Source organism: Triturus cristatus, chromosome 7 (genome assembly GCF_964204655.1).
Source record: "Triturus cristatus chromosome 7, aTriCri1.1, whole genome shotgun sequence".
Classification (NCBI taxonomy): Eukaryota; Metazoa; Chordata; class Amphibia; order Caudata; family Salamandridae; genus Triturus; species Triturus cristatus.
The window spans coordinates 972101640-972118316 of record NC_140590.1 but is presented as its reverse complement, the minus strand read 5'-3'; the positions used below and the strand labels follow the sequence as shown (position 1 = coordinate 972118316).

At 40.9% G+C, this 16677-nt stretch overlaps 1 protein-coding gene and 1 pseudogene across 1 annotated transcript in view; both read left to right on the top strand.

Annotated features, from left to right (window-relative positions):
• TRPC7 (transient receptor potential cation channel subfamily C member 7) overlaps window positions 1–16677 on the top strand; it is a 1109978-nt gene that overhangs the window by 678628 nt on the left and 414673 nt on the right. Inside the window, exon 5 of the mRNA XM_085618014.1 lies at window positions 5179–5412. Coding sequence (XP_085474140.1) covers window positions 5179–5412 — 234 coding nt within the window. The remainder of the gene's footprint in view (window positions 1–5178; window positions 5413–16677) is intronic.
• LOC146810937 (pituitary tumor-transforming gene 1 protein-interacting protein pseudogene) lies at window positions 2534–3576 on the top strand (annotated as a pseudogene).

The window sequence follows — 16677 nt, the reverse complement described above, 5'->3', positions numbered from 1 at the left end:
ACTGGGGCTCTTGGGACGAGACAGCCTCTGCCAAAAACTCTCTGACATATGGTGTGCTCAGGCAACCGTGCTTCCAGCCACCCCAAATCTGTTGTGCTGGCCCACACGCTACCAGTCCCCCACGGCCCACACAGTGAACCACTGAGACTCCACTCCACTCCCTCACACCACAAATAATATGGAAAATCACCATAACAAGGAAATTACTGTATTTTCTGACCCAAGTCAAGCAGATTGGGCACTTTAACTCAGGTTAGGAGTGAACATACATACCAGCATTGGTAATTTCATCCATGATGTCCCCACGCCCCTAACTCCAGACAACTCGAAATGAGGCCCTCACTAGTGACCCCCATCTCTGGTGCAAATCCACCAAACATGACTGTAACTGTAGTTAATGATACTGTAAAAACTTACTTCTTTGGTATGTTGAATCCAAAGCTTCGATGTAAAGGTACCTAGGACCAAAGAGGATTCGGTAACCTAGTGACTGTTAAGAGGTGGAGATAAAATAAAATAGGTAGAACAAAAAAGAAATTGACACAATCTTAAAGAAAGGGGGGATGTACAGTAATTTTTTTTCTTACTCAATAGTGAAAATATGTTTTCACCTTTAGAATCCCCTAACCTGTTCTTATCAGACTTACAATTCTCTCCTTTTTTTGGTTGGCATGGAGGTGGAAAGGAGTTATTCAGTTCTAATAAATGTGTAAATTTGTTTATTTTACTGACTTATTTTTGTGGGTTTTTTTATATAGCAAGGACTGCGCCCAAAGGCATTAGAGACCTGTACAAGTGTGAAGGGCTGGTAAGAGGGAGTTCACTTCCAGAGAATGCCTCTCTCATGCAGCGTCCTTGCTAAAAGTCAGATATTGAAGCTGGAGGTACTAAGCTCATTGAGCTGCAGAGACGTTCGGTTTTCCAACCAGTTGTAGGGAGTGGAGTTCTTTTTGAGTAATGCATACAGTCTTTATTGATGTAGTTGTATTTCCTGTGACCTGACCTAAACCAGGCAGCAGAGTAGAGCACTGCTCTCAGAGAAGATAGATGCACTTTAAGAGTGAGATACCATACTCTAGTCTGTGCCTGGGCCACAGATTTCAAGTCTTGCTCAGAAATGAACTGTCTGAGGTCCCAGAGGAGTCTTAGCTGATGGCATGCACTTTTGACCATGACTGAGATTTGCCTCTGGATGTCTAGATGGTGTCAAGGATAATGCTCAACAATCTGACATTCTTCACAATGGCTGGATTGCATTTCAGGGGACAGAGGGATTCCACACCCTGCTAGATAGGGTGAATGGATTTTTATGGGGGAGATTTGTAGAGATTCAGTTTTACTGGCCGAGTTTTAAGTGGAGGTCAAGAGTTGAGGGTAAGAGAAAAACATCTTTAGGGCATATATTCAGGTAGATTTTGGTATAATCTGCATATTAGAATAAGAAATTCCAGATTTTCTCCAAATCGCACCAAGCGGTTGTTAGGGCCTAAAGGATTGGCCAATGGTATTTAAGACTACACACCCTGACTCACAGATCTTGACCTTTGGAAATTCTGATGGCGCTTGACAGATCATATGGACCGTTGCCACCATGGTGCGAATAGAGCTGGAACAAAAAACAAGACATGCATACATTATGAACTGCCAGATTCTTAATATTCAATCATTGATCAGAGAATTGATTTTCAAAACCATTATTTATCTTTAAGGATTAGTATGGTTTTGTCATCTTTATTCAGATGAGTCCAGTTTACAGCAATAGCAGATAAAGGTTGATTATTGGCAGAATAAATCAATACAGAGTGTTCCATAAAGGATATTTCCACTATCTAGCTAAGTGCCTGACCAACTCAAAGCAGATAAAACCATGAAGAGTTCCTTTCAGAAAAGAGTAAGATTTTGGAGCATAATTAAAGAATAGAACTTCCCATGTAGAGTTGTTCTGGAAACTCAGCTGAGTTCCCCACAGCTGCAATAGTAACTATCAATATCATTGATAGTGAAATGATCGGTGCAGTAGCATTGATCAGAGAAAAGGAAGAAGAAGAATGTCACCTTTAGCAATCGCTTTCGGCAACAGAGTGTGAGGGTGCAATAAAGTGACTCTCCCATAGCAGAAGAAGGAATCGGTAACAATGAAGAATAAAGATGATCTCCTAACTCACTAGGAACACTCATTAATATAGATTCACACAATAATATAACAAAACTTAGTAGGTGTTCGATTCTCTCAGACAGTGGAAAGCTCTTATCTGATGGTGTCGTCAACATCCATTGCTTCTCCTCTCGATTGCCACGAAAAACATTCATGCTGGTATATAGTAAAACACGGTTTCAAATGTTAGCAATATGGAGGAAAGTTCTCATGAGAACCTTCTTAACTAAGCTAAAAGCGGGATTCAGTGTCTATTGTGAATACAATGGCTAGTTAGCAGTTTCTTGTTTCTGAGCTGCGCGTGATTTGCTTGCACGCTCCCTGGGGCTCAGCCGGTGCCGCGCCTCCCTCCCATTGGTCACGTGTTCGCTGTGTTTTGTTAGGGATTTTGGTGGTTGGGCAGAGTTCTCCAAACGTTGCTCTCTCTGCGCCGTAGGTCCGCAACTCCTTCAGGTACAGAGTTATCATCGGTACTTAACCTGTTGCGGAATCTTTGCCCGAGAGGACAGAAGTCAGCCCGCGACTTTACCCAAGTCCCAACTGACGAGAAGTCAGTGACCGTTTAACCCCTGAAAGTTGCCAGTTTCCCCTCGAAGTCGTTGTCGAACGGAAGGATGGCTGTGGCTACATGGGGGCTCAGCTTGTTACTTCTGGCACTAGGGGGCGCCCTGGCGCAGTCCGGTACAGAATGCTCTAAATTTACCAATACCACCTGTGAACAGTGCCTAAAGAATGTCACATGTCTTTGGTGCAGCACCTCAAATGAATGCAAGGAGTATCCAGTAAAAAATATATTGCCACCTAGCTCTCTCTGCAAACTGAGCGCAGCACGTTGGGGAGTTTGCTGGGTGAACTTTGAGGCCTTGATCATTGCTATGTCAGTGGTGGGCGGTATAATCATCATAGGTTTGATCACCTGTTGCTATTGCTGCTGCAGGAAAAAGAAGAGCAAAAAGCCAGATAAAGAGGATGAGAAGACTCTCAGGGAGAAAGAAGAGCGAAGAATTAGACAGGAAGAGAGGCGAAGCGAAATGAAGAGCAGACATGATGAAATTAGGAAGAAATAGGGTTTGTTTAAAGAGGAAAATCCTTATGCCAAATTTGACAACTGATCTACGCGTCTACCATGCATTCAACATTTTGGAAAATGTGTGACTTGAAGATGCATCGGAGCTTACTAATGCTGCAGATTTTGCAATCCGAACCCAGTGAAATGTTTGTCAAAGATATCAGGTTACAGAATTACACATGATTGGTTGTACATTGTAGTCTTCAATATTTTTCCTTTCTAGGGTTACGGCTTGAACTAAAAAGCAGTTCAAAGCTACATAAGCACTCAATGCTTGACCAAGCATGGTCTGGCAGTTCAGTTGTAAACATTTGATATGCACCTTTCTCTTCGGCTTATTCCCATCTTGCTTAGTCATATGCTGATGATCCAATTATTCTGTTCTGAAATTGAGAAAGCATGAGTGCATATTGTGCATTATGCATACAATTTCTGTTTTGTCTCAGAGTAACTATAGTCGTTGAGGTAAATGCCCAATTTTTTACTCTGTAATCCCCTTTCTAACACTTAACAGATTGGTTTCAGATACCCATTCGCCAAAGAGATTGATTTAGCTTAGCTAGTTAGATCTGCTGAAACAAATACCAATGATGTTCTAATTAAACATACATAAAATGTATATTAATTATAGTTCATTCAAACAGTCTATTCATTATTGATTACAGCAAGGTCCATTGTTATATGAATTATCTTATATGGTGTGATGAAGCACATTTAAGAATGATTGACTAGTACAAAAAGGATTTTCTTCGCGCTATTTTCATATACATTTAAAGCTGCACATTTACCCTACCTGTTATTCTCTATGTGAAAACAATATTTTATCTAAGCTAAAATGCAAGCTAAAGTGATTCTTTTGCATGTTTAAACCAAGCATGTTTTTCCTATGTGTCATTTTTTAATGTGAAAACATTTCTGGAGCAGTTTAAACATATTCTAAAAGTGCAATTCTAATATGGTCTGCATGTCGAAATTTGTTTTTCAAGGTCATTCCTTGCAATCACCAGGATATAGATTAGATAGGGCTGGAGAGAGGTTAGAGCCATGTGGAATCCCTTGTGCTAGGTTGGTTTTGCAAGAGACAGAGCTCCCCATTTTCACTATTTGTGAATTGTTAGACAAATAGGAGTCACACCACTGTAGGACTGCCCATTCAAGGTCCCATCCATTCCTTCAGGATGCGAAGCATCATAGTGTGGTGGTTGACTGTATCGAAGTTAGCACAGAAGTCCCTGAAATGAGGATGTGGATAAAGGCATTCAAAGCTTGCAGAAGGGTCATTTCTGTGCTATAACCCTGCCTGAAGCCAGATTGGAAGGCCTCGAGGATGCTATTGGAAGCTGATGTGAAACAATAACTGTGATGCTTCCCAGCTTTCTAACACCTTTGCTAAGAAGGGAAGTGATGAAATGTGGCAAAGGCTGTTCAGGGAGTTGGTGTCAATGCTGAAATGCACAAACAGGATTGGAAGTGGCCTTTCCAAAACTAAACCTCCTACTTCCTTCCAAGATTAGATTTACTCACATGCAAATCTCGGTGTCATTCAGACTTTTACAAGTGCAAAACCAACATTTGAGTTCCCAAAAATAGGTATGAACTCATGGAACATGCCTATTTGCATGTCTAAACACCAGGCAAACAGCTTTGTGTTTTTGGCATTTAATGTTGTCTTCTGCAGGCCAAAAACGTCCTTGTCCTAAATGATTTTTCAATGAGAAAATAAAACTCCCTGTTGAAGGTCCTCTCCTGAGAGTATTACTTTTCCACTGTTGTAATCATGCAAATTATGATATAACCAATCGATTTTACAGTGTAATGATATTGTAATCAGTCATTTCGCACTTGGCAGACCAGGTATGTGCACTCGTAGTTTTCTCATTCTGCCCTGAGGCGTGGAACTTCTTGTAGAATACCAATACCTTGCTCAAAATTAAAAAATATTTCTATCCAACAGGAATGATCTGGTCAGAATGCAAAGAGATCTGGGAAGAAGGTCCTAGGGAATATGTCATGCATCTTTGGAACGTCCTTGATTTTGGGATGTTATCAATTTTTGTAGCATCTTTCACTGCAAGATTCATGGCTTTCCTGAAAGCCACAGAAGCGCAGCAATATGTGGATCAATTTGTGCAAGATGACAACCTGAACAAGGTCATGCTGCCACCTGAAGTTGCTTATTTCACATATGGTAAGATATCTATTTTATTTGTATCAGTTATTTAGTGCTTTGTTTAATCTTTGCAGATGAGAAATTCAGAACAGTGTATTCAGTACCTGATAGGCATTTTTATATGGTGCGAGCATTATTAAATGTCTAGTCTATTAATGTGCAACTGCACATTACAGAATGCAATACTGTGTTTGACCCCTTCATCAGCTGATTGTCATAGTGATTATAACACCGCCACCGTCTGTGTGAATAAGACCACCCTACCAAGCAAAAGGATCAGCACCCCACTTGTAAAAGCCCATAGGCATAGCCAAAATTACAGGGGTTGTTCAGTAGCAGAAGACTCAAATGACTTGATTTATCATTCTGAACTCAAAACTGGCGCGTGTGTGTGACCTGAGACAGATATATTAGTCCATCACTGCAGAAAAATGACTATTTTGTGGGTTTTGAATCCTGCACTGTTTGTATGAATACTAGGGCAGCGTTCTGTTAGTGAATGCTGGTGCAAGCGGTGGGAATGCAGAGATGACGTCCCAAAGAGGTAAGGTGTTTTCTCAGTCATTGTGCCTGTGGGGGCGGGGTTGACTGAACTGTGCCTCCGTCCTGCAGCACCTGCCCCAGGTTTTCCGGGTGCACACCTGTACCTGGTAAAAATAGCCCAGTGTTTCCAGACCTCCAGAAGTTTTCATTTCAGAAAATGTCCAGGTCTGGAAATATCAGCCAACTCGGCGTTGCCCAATAGCAGAATCCCCTGAAGGACACTGCTCCAAGCAACTTGTGATGGAGGCCTTACGGATTTACAGTTGCAAACCTGTGATTATGTGTATCTGGCTCATGGTGTTTAACACTGAGAACGCATCTGTGAGGCTTGGCTCTCTGGTTCCACAGTCGAACTCCAGAGCAAAAATTCAGGAGTGTATTAAAGCAAAATATGGGGACAACTCAATGCGCATGGGACATGTGTCATATCAAGTCTGCGGGAGCGCATAGTTCACTTATTCAGTTCACACAGCCCAGAACTAAAGGCTGCAATTGTTTCCAGCACTGAGAACTGTAGGAGTGGGGGGCTCGAGTGATGGGGGGAGAAGCCATGTCACCTGCATCAGCATGCAATGTAAAACCAGAGCAAGCGGAGAGGACAAGTTAGTCGCAGCCCTTTCTTTGCCACTGTTCCGCTATACTTTGTGACCTAAATCATGCGGGTTTAAAAGCCAACAAAATTCTGATAATTGATTTCTACGAGGTTATCATACATTTTTCAATTGGAACAGATTACTGTACTCACTAGATTTTACGCAGTCGCATTTTTCAGTTTCGATACATCTGTAAATTGAATGAAAGTTCCTCTTAGCCATATATGGGAGATTTGAGTAGTGTGTATTATTTTTGTGGCATTTCATTCTTTACAAAAATCTTTCTGACTCAGTTCAGATGGGATGCTTATTTGTCTCTCCAAGGACAGTAGCGGTTTCTGATCGAAATAGCAGTTCCTCCGGGGAACAGTGAAACCTTGCATGCAGCTTAAAGGAGAAGTGTATGGCTAACACCGAGATGAAACTAGGTATTAAGGGGGCTTAGGAGAAAGGTGGCTGTGGATACTACAATAATGCCAACCCTTCTCTTTGTTTCTGTGAGCAGCTTCACACTATTAATGCTAGGAAATGACAAACTACCTATTTATACCCGTAAAAAAGTCCTGGTATTCTGTACTGTGCTGCATTTGTGTTTAGCTGCAAGGCAAAGGTGATATTAAGAATGGGGTAGAGTTTTGCCAATGGTTCAGAGAAGGCATGAAGTGCTCTTGCAGTGGGGAAAGTCCGTGTGTAAGGAGCCGTGGTGTAGGTACATTTAATCGGAATGCCATGACAGAGCTATGATGCAGGGGACAAAGGCTGGCAAAGAAGCTACGGACATGAAAAGAGGCAAGGCGACACGCTGAAAACTGGAAAGAAAGGAGAGAGTAGCATATAGAGCGGCCACAGAAGGGACAGAAACGACATTCAACAAAAGCAAGGAGGTGAGAAAAAGAAAAAAGCTAGACAATAGGAGATTGTGGGAAGAAGCCACCCACAAATCTGTCAGAGTGGCTCGGACTCAGCATATTGGCAGTACTATATTTCATTGGATTACCATATGAGGGCCCCTTCATTACCGCCTGGAAGACATTATGCTTTTGGGTAAATTGTTTTTTAAAAATATCTTGTAAAACGCACTATAATGGCACTTAAAAAAATCTGTGAGCACATCCTTCACCACCAAAACCCCTCACCACCCTTTAACACACGTAGTGACACGGAGGCTCAACAGCCGCGCCTATTCGGCGCCTTGAAAGTATTGTTCAAAGTGTTGGTATTCTAATATTCTGACCAGCTCATTGAAGGGACCGCTGAGTGGGATAGGGAAGGCTAAAGTATGGACTAAGGATACTTGTCGAGGAACGATGGACGGGACTAAGTGCCAATGCAGGTAACGTTTACAGGTCAAGAGAGAACATAAAGCCACTAAAACATTCATGCATGCCATTCCCACTATGTTCCTCATGCCAATCACAGTCCTTAGCATATGATGGTGTGTCATGTCGAGTTAAACAGCTACACTAGATGAACTGTCATTTTTCGGTTCTCTGCTCCCCCTATGAGTGCACACATTTCAACCGTGTACCAGGAAACCCTGCTTGTCTTTTTCCTTGAGGCAGAATGTGTGCAGAAGCATGCATGGTGTCCTCTTGCATCTATGTATGTTCCTTTTCTTTACTCATGTTTGCATTGTTTGAGATGTGCTATTAAGAGATTCTAGACCTGCATTCACTGTTCGTTCAGATCCAGAAACCACATAGGTTGTCTTGTTCTTTGTCTGTCAGGATGGGCCTAGATCTGCAGGGTGGTATCTTAGAGGCCCTGGAATCCCTTGACGTGCCTACTGTGGCACACATGGCCAGAGAGGCATCTAACTCAGCAGGGCTAGTTGGGGTGTGTATACTAGTTAGGACTGAATTAAGCTTCTTATTCTGAGCAAGGACAAATATTAATAGAATCCAATTATTGGACTACCTATTGCTTATGTACACTCCTAATTTCTTAATGCCTCAAATTACCATGTAGCACAAGTGTCTTGCTGACATTGTGACCCTAGATGTGTGCTGTGTGCAGAGCACTGCACTAGTGGTGTTCACCATGCAACCTACACAAACTGGACTAGATGTCTCCATCGAATGGATCATGAGCCACCAGCCCACAGACACCTTCAGAGTAGCTCGCAGCATTGAGTCAATTTTCTTTTTTAAATAAGCACAGGTCAAATTTTCCTTTTAAAGTTAAAGGAAGGTCGTGTGACATTATCATCATCACATTGCAGATTTCAGGGCCTGGTAAGGAGCAGTGCTTGAGTCAGATTTACGACCCAGGGCTTAAAAAGCTGAAGCACTGAGGTATTTAACTCAAATAAAAGTCCTTGTCAACTCAATAGTGGAGTGAGAACAAAATGATGTTTCTGAATTATTTTAAATAGGAGAAAATTAAAATGAAGATTAAGCTTAATCATTAAGTCAACTCTTCATTTTAATTTTCTTTCATTTCAAAGTACAAATAGTAGGGCTCTTGCTCTCAGTGGCAAGAAGACTCTGTGCAATATTTATAACCCAAAAAACTGTCATGTTTTAAAATGGGAGAAATTTAAAGTGAAGAACAAAATTTCTATGAAACATTGTTTTAATATCTTTCTCCACTTTCAATTGAGCCAATTACATCTTAACATTTTATGAAACATGTTTTTTCACTTAAAAGTCCTCCCTTTTAAACAAATGACTGTATATTCTGTTATAAATATGTCATCATGTCTACAGGCCACTAGGTGCAAGACGCCTGCTGTTTGTAAATGCTAAATTGATGTGGGAAAAAATGTAAATGATGAGTTTAATGGAAACATAAAGTTACCCTTTCAGTTTCTCCCATTTCAAAATGTTGCATTTACACACTGCAAGCATCTTGCTCCCAATGGCTGGTAGGCACAGTACCATATTTATACCTGAAAAATATAGACATTCTTTTAGTGGAATTTTAAAGTACAGAAAAATATTCTATATTATGAACATTTTTGCAGGACATTTTCTGCCCGTTCAATTTCTCCCCAAAAAATAAATTGTTGTGTGTTTGTGTTATACATGTAACAGTGACAGATAGTGAAAGGTATGTTTGGGCAACACATACATACTACACAAGCTCTCATTCACCCATACACATATACCCCATTCATACACACATATGTTCATACATCCACAAAGACCACACTCTTACTGACACACATATTAGCTCTGTCATAGTTTCCCTAGTCAAAGTATTTTGTTCAAACCATAGTATTTGACTCTATGAACATTAGACTTTAAGTCAATGAAGCCGGACTCAGTGTTGTGAGGTAACACTATGCGAGTGGCTTGGCCTTCAGTAGCTCACAATGATTTTCGCTGATCAGAAGTAGCTCTCACTACAAAAAAGGTTGAAGACCCTTGAACTGGACAGACGAACGTGGTGTTGGGTTTTGAAAGAATTCAGCATGAGACTGCTTACTTAATGTAAATTTGGTTCATGAACAACTGGAAAGAGGATAGTTATGAGAGGGAGAGCTACGTGAGATAATTTGTACTCGAGAACATATAAAATAAAGATTTCATGGCACAAAGCATTGCACAATATGTGCTCATGGAAAAGCATATGCAGCATCACCTACTCCTAGTTTTTCTAATCTGTGTAAGGAGCAACACTTCATGATGGCAGTCGGTTTGAGCCAACCACTCCAACTCCCTCATTTCTCCTTCATAAGAATTATCTTTTCGTTGGGTCCTGAGATGCGATGAAGAGATTGGCTGATGGGGAATTGTAGGCCGTATCCATTTTAGCGTACAAGGTGAAGTGTTTGAGTGTTTGTGTTAAACAAAATGGGAGCTGCAACCAGATGTGTTCTATCCCATCCCTTCTTCTTCTTCTAACTTCGTGGTACTCCCTGTTTTTTTAAATTTGAGTGCAGAGCTACATCTGCATAATGCATATGATTTGGTGCAGCTAGAGAGGATCATACCATGCACAATAACTATAAACCTTCCTCTGGATCTAGATACTACAGTTGCTTATATCAGTCCTTTGGGTTGCTTTTGCTCAAGGTTTGTACTTTTCTGGATGCCGTGTATTTCCCTTTGTGCTTTTTAGGAATAAGTACTATTGGAGGCTACTTTTATGTTACCTAAGTGAGAGATATTCTGAGAAATATGGATAAGGTAGTCATACAGTAAGCTAGATATCAACACCTTTCAGCATACTTGAGCTGGCTCCTGCTGTGAGGAGTCATTTATTCTTCACAGATGATGTATGTTCCTGACTGCAGGATCTTTATCTAAGACTTTATTTTATATTTATTGTATTAGAAGTTAGTCCACACCTAGTGATAAATGCTCGGGGATAGTTTAGTTTCAAGATAAAAACTGAACAGCACATTGCTTCACATATGTAGCAACAATAACAACCACTGAGTACCCTGCACCCTTTGTACAAGCTAGGCACAATGAAAACGATCTTAGATGGACTGTGATTGAGAGATTAGTACATAATGGGAAAATGACTTGAATACTGGAACGTGAGTAAAGGTGGGTCTATAGGTAGAGAACCTATCAAAAAGGCTTCAACAACGACATCCTATGGGCTCCACTTTATTCAAACGGATGAGTAAGCTAGGGGCCCTAGGTTCCATCTTGGAACTTCCATAGGGTGAACACTTTATAAACATTGAGTAAGATATGCTGCTCAAACAATTTATTAGGACATTGTTGCTGCTGACAGCACAATTGTAGATAGTTTTGAGTGCAACTGAGAAAATTGGTACTACAAATAATTTCCTACATTTAATACTCTATATCATAACGTAAAGGACTAGCTTTTGCAAAAGATATCTGTTAAAGAAAAAAGGAATATGAGCAAGATTCTGAGCAACAACTATATCCGTGAAAGGATTGACATTGTGGACAGCCTAGAAATTAAGATGGGAAGGCAGTGCGTCCGGTGGTTGCACTATTTGACAATCAGAATCTACTGATGATGAGTTGTTAATAACAGCAAGTAGGGAACTGCAACTTCTTTTAGCCTCTGAGTCTAAAAAAATATATGCACATGATGTTCACATGATAATAGGGACAGCATGTTGATGCATGTGTCGTAGCAAAAAGGAAAATATATTTAGCAGCATCCTAATAGGTATGCACGTGGAATGACGCATAGTCACGGGATGACGCAGCAGCATTCAGTGATCCGTGATAGCAGGGAAGCCTTGAAAATCATGGTCTGCTTCCCAGCGAAAAACTGCAAGCAGGACAGAAAAAAGCAGAAATAGGTATAATGGAGGCACTGCACCCTTGGAGTGGTAAGCAGACTACGAGATGGCATACCGAAAACAACTAAGAGAAGAGAAGATCACATACTTGGGATTGGCCCCTAAAAGGTAATATTTTTATTGTGGAGTGTAACCACAGGGGCGTGCCCTCTGGCCTGTCCATTTAAATGGTTACATTAGATACCCTTTGGGTTAAGCAAAGCTAAAAGGTTTTATCACAGCATGTTCCACGATTGCTAAGTCTGTGTGTATAGTTACAAAGATCCAATATATATGCCACAATGCTTAACTTATCCTAAACATGCCATATTGCACGTCGATATGCAGTGTGTTTATCCATCAACCACTCAGTGTAAAAAAACTTGTGTTCTGTGTTTTCAATATTATATGTGAAAATGCACAAATCATTCATTAATCTCTCATCCTTTTTTATAAACAGGCATTAATATATGCTGCAATGACAGGCAAGTAGGCCTGTGTTACTTTGTATTCATTTAGGTAGTTCATCTTGTAATGTCTTAGAGAGCCCTGACTGATAGGAATAGGGATTCAGGACGAAGTGATGAACAGAGAGTGGGGTACTTGTGTTGCAGGGATTCTGCACATATACAGAACTATGCGCAGGAAACCAGGACCTCAGTGTGTAGTGCTGTACCAAAATACCCACCTCGGAGCCCAGAACCCCAATCTGACTAGCTATAGTGTCTCATTTGTTCTCCGTGCTACGGCAAAGCTACCAATGATTAGACATCCTAGAACATGTCACTCCGTCCCTCGCAGGATACGTGGGAACAAGAACACTCTTTCATTCATACTCTCGTACTTGTCCACAACATGAGTACATAGAGCCAAGGAATAGTTTAAAATGTTTATTTGAACTAACATGCTCTATAATGCAGTACACGCGCCAATACTAGCAACAATATGCATAAGATCAGACAAATCAGCATTGTTACAATTCCATAAAGAACAAAAGGGGAAATTGCATTATAATGATGGTGGATACAGGACTATGGCACCTTGTCACCCTCCCTGTGCTAGAAGCTAGTTTATTATAATTATAGAAGACCTCCAGGCTTTGTCAGAGGGACCCCATACCTCCGAGTTCAGATGCAGGAGTTTACATCTCCGGACAAGCACAGCCCTTCTATCCTGGAAAGCATTTCTCCAAGTGTCTTAACATGCATGCAATGCAATATTAAAAGCACCAGATTTCTAGGTTTGCAGCTGTGTTCTATGTTGTGGCTAGGGACGTGAGACTGACCAAAGCAAATCAACAGAGCTCATTGTTTTTCAACCTTGAACATGCTGTACAGACGAAGAGCAGAGTGTTCAACTAGATATGTGAAATACAGACAGTTCTCATGTGAAAGCGAGCAGGCAAAGTGTTTACTAGAAATGTGGCATGTAGTAATGTGAGCAAAAGCGGCAAAATGGCGGCGAAGCATATCTAAGTTATACTAACTTAGCAATGTCCGCAGGTGTGTCCATATCCTCACTAAACTTGCATTAGGCCTGACAAAAGCCCCGGACCCTGAGTGGTCTTCGGATTGAGTGCTGAAACATGTCAATGATAACTAGACTGTAGTGACATTATAGCCAATCTATAACACCACACAATGTTTTTAACCAAACCAGGGGCACCTTAAAATAAATGGATACTGGGGTGGACCCTAGGTATTTCTATCTTATAGCATCTAGACCCTCATCTGACAAAATGTCTTAAGTGCTCCCTGAAATATGGTTGACCACATCCTTGTTTATAGAGACCACGATAAGACACAATGATGAAGCATAACACCAATAGGGTGTGTGAGTGTCACTAAAATACCCAATAGGGATTTTGGAAATGAGGTCAGTAAAACCAACCTGGATTTCCATTCAGGAGTAAGGGTAGAGAGTGCTCACTGGTTGTCATGCAGCATTAGAGAGGCGGTATCCTGTGATCCCGTCTTGGACTAAAAAAAACTCTCCCTCCTCGAAAGTGTTTGTTAACCCACTTTAGGAATTGTGCTAACCATATGAAGCAAACAAGCATGGTAAGAGGGTATCAAAGACTAGTCGTCTCATTACCAGATATTCTAGTTTTCAAATAAATAAGGTTTTCAAATATGGATGTCGAAGACACATCTTTAAGGCTTCCTTACAGACAGATAATAGCCATCGGTTTGCGAAAATACTCATATAGACAATGCCAAAAACTGACAGTAGCCTTAAAGCTGCCCATTGCTTACAGTTGGTTGGCTTTATTGTAACTCCTCTTTGCTTACTTCATATTTGATGTCTTGCCTTCCTCTTCTTACATGAGTCCCTACCCTGGAGCACAGTTGCTTTTAATTGAAGCATGACTTGTATCCTTACACAGCTCCATATATCTTGACTATGTTTTCTATTTCTTGCACCCCCTCTGTTTAAGTGCATGTGTTTTCTTGCTCTCTTCCATGTGTCTTGCTTTTTGATTGAAATCATCACTCATGTGCTCAAAGTTCCCACCCCTTTCCCTCCCAGCATGTGTAATGCTTCAATCTCCCTGCCCCATCCCCCTCAGTTTTGTCTTTTTTACACAACTCACCTAGCTCCTCTGTTGGCCCAGTCCTCGTTGCTCCCATTGCTCGTCAGCAATTAGACCCTCCGCGCTGCACCATTGCTACACTAAAACATAAAACGTCTATGAACTTTTCTGTTTCAGTTAGAAGTCTTAAAAAGAAATAGCAACGTCATCAAACAGAGAGATAATATTCAAGCAGAAGAGAAACTTCAGAATACTTAGAAAACACATTATTATTGGAAAACATAGGCAAAATTACTAAATTAAAAAAAATATATATATTTTCCAACTTGAAGCAAGATCCATTGCAAATAACGGTTGCACCATGTACTAAGTAACATAAGGTAGTGTCCTATTCATTCAGCAGATTCACTGCAATCTTATCATCCTGTCCTTTGTCTGTATCAATGACCATTCCTGGTATGAATCCTATACTGCCTTGTGGCCTCAAGCATTCATAAAGCTCTCTCAATTATACTACAACTCTGTAAATTTGAAGTTGTTTTTTAATTGCTGGTTTTGTACGTTCCGACTTATCCACCTTTACATCTTTGCACATTTTGGTTAATAACCTATCTCAACTGACGGGTAGGTAAGCAATTTGATAATGTTCTGTGTTGTGACATTTTGTTTTAATTTAAACAGTAATGTTTGTGTTGTTGTAACAAGCTTCTTATGGATTGCAATGTTTTTGATTAACCATGCAATAATAAACTCAACTCAACTCTCATTTGGGTTGATGATAGGTACAGAAATAGAAACAAAGGACTAGGATGACGGAGATGGTGTAAAAGGCTTTATGGTAGCCATTGACTTGAAACAGCCTTAGTTATTTGTTTTGTTGGAAAGAAATGCAGAACAAGTAGGCATTCAGATCTTTTCCTGTTCTGGGTGAGAGAGTGTCAGCACTTCCGGTAACCTATTTATGTCCATCAGGCTGCAGCAAAGCAATGGCTCACAGTGGGAGAGCTAGCCACATTCACCCATAGGGATCTTGCTGTTGTCTACAATGGACATCTGCACTCTTTACTATGAGCCTCCCTCAAACAGAATTCCTGCGTTGAGTGTCATGTGCCCAGGTGAGAGACGTAAGTACTGGAAACAAGGTTCTAGTAAATCCACTCAGATTTTTGAGGGAGGGAGTATGAAGGGGACAATGTCCTACCCCAGATTTCTAAGTGGAACTTTATTTTCTCTGAAGCCATGCTGCACATCACCTAAGTCTCATGACAGTGCTCAGACCTGAGGAGCATTCACTGTAGTGTCTCAATTTTCACTTTGTTTAGTTAATTATTTTAATTGCAGGCACTAAGGTGTAGCCTAATTCTGCTGTCTAAAATCTACAGTGCAACCTGTTATCCCTTTCCAGCAGGTAAAAACCTATTTTTTGAATATTAGTAAGTCACTTCATGGTGAACATTGTAGATCACAATGTAGAATGCATGGTATTTAAAAGTGAGACATGTAGAATTTAAAGGCTACCATGTCCGAACGGTGAAAAAGCCCTGAAAATTATTTTCATTCTGGAAGGCCTAGCTGTCCTATGTAGTAAACTAGAGTGCATATTAAAATACTAATGCTGCTATATGAGGAATGGGACCAGTTAGAAAAATAATTCTATGATGAAGTTGAATTTTTCATAAATACTAAGGAAAAGTAACCCTTTATCTGCCAGAAGCCTAGTTAGCATTAGGCCTCCTTCCAACTCACACTGGGAAGAGCTGTGAAAGACGTGCACTTTCAGGTGAACTGGATAGGCAGAGGTGACTCCTCTGAACACTACAGAATATGAAGGATGTGGACGGGGTCCCTCCTGTTGACACCACTGCATCAAGTCAAATATTGCATGACAGATCTGTCTGAAGCTCATTTTACTCTCTTCAAAAGGAGCAAACACGATTTCAGGGAAATTCTTTTGTATCCCCTGGCTGGCTGCTGAAGGACCCTTTTTTATCCTACCAGTCTTCTGTTTCTGGGATTGGTGATGGTACAGTGCCTGCTTCAAACTGAATTTTAATGTTAGATGTGGGAGGATATTAAGATTATTGTAGTATACGCCCCACTCACACTCACAGCCTCAGATGCCAATTTCAGTGTGGCCGAAGACCTTCGCCTACTTGGATTTGCCCTGACATATTGCATTTTGGTCCTATTTGCAGTAAAGCAAACAGCACCTACTGCAAAAGTGGACAGGCCAGGGCCTGGATACCTTTATACCATTGGTCAGAGAGGAACTAGGAGTGTTTCAGGGTGTCTCTTAACCACATGCTAGTTAACCCTACAAAACTGGAACCCTCATCTAGTCTTCCTCAGCGCACTGTTGAACTTGCGTAAAGGATAGTAGGCAAACTGAACCTGCT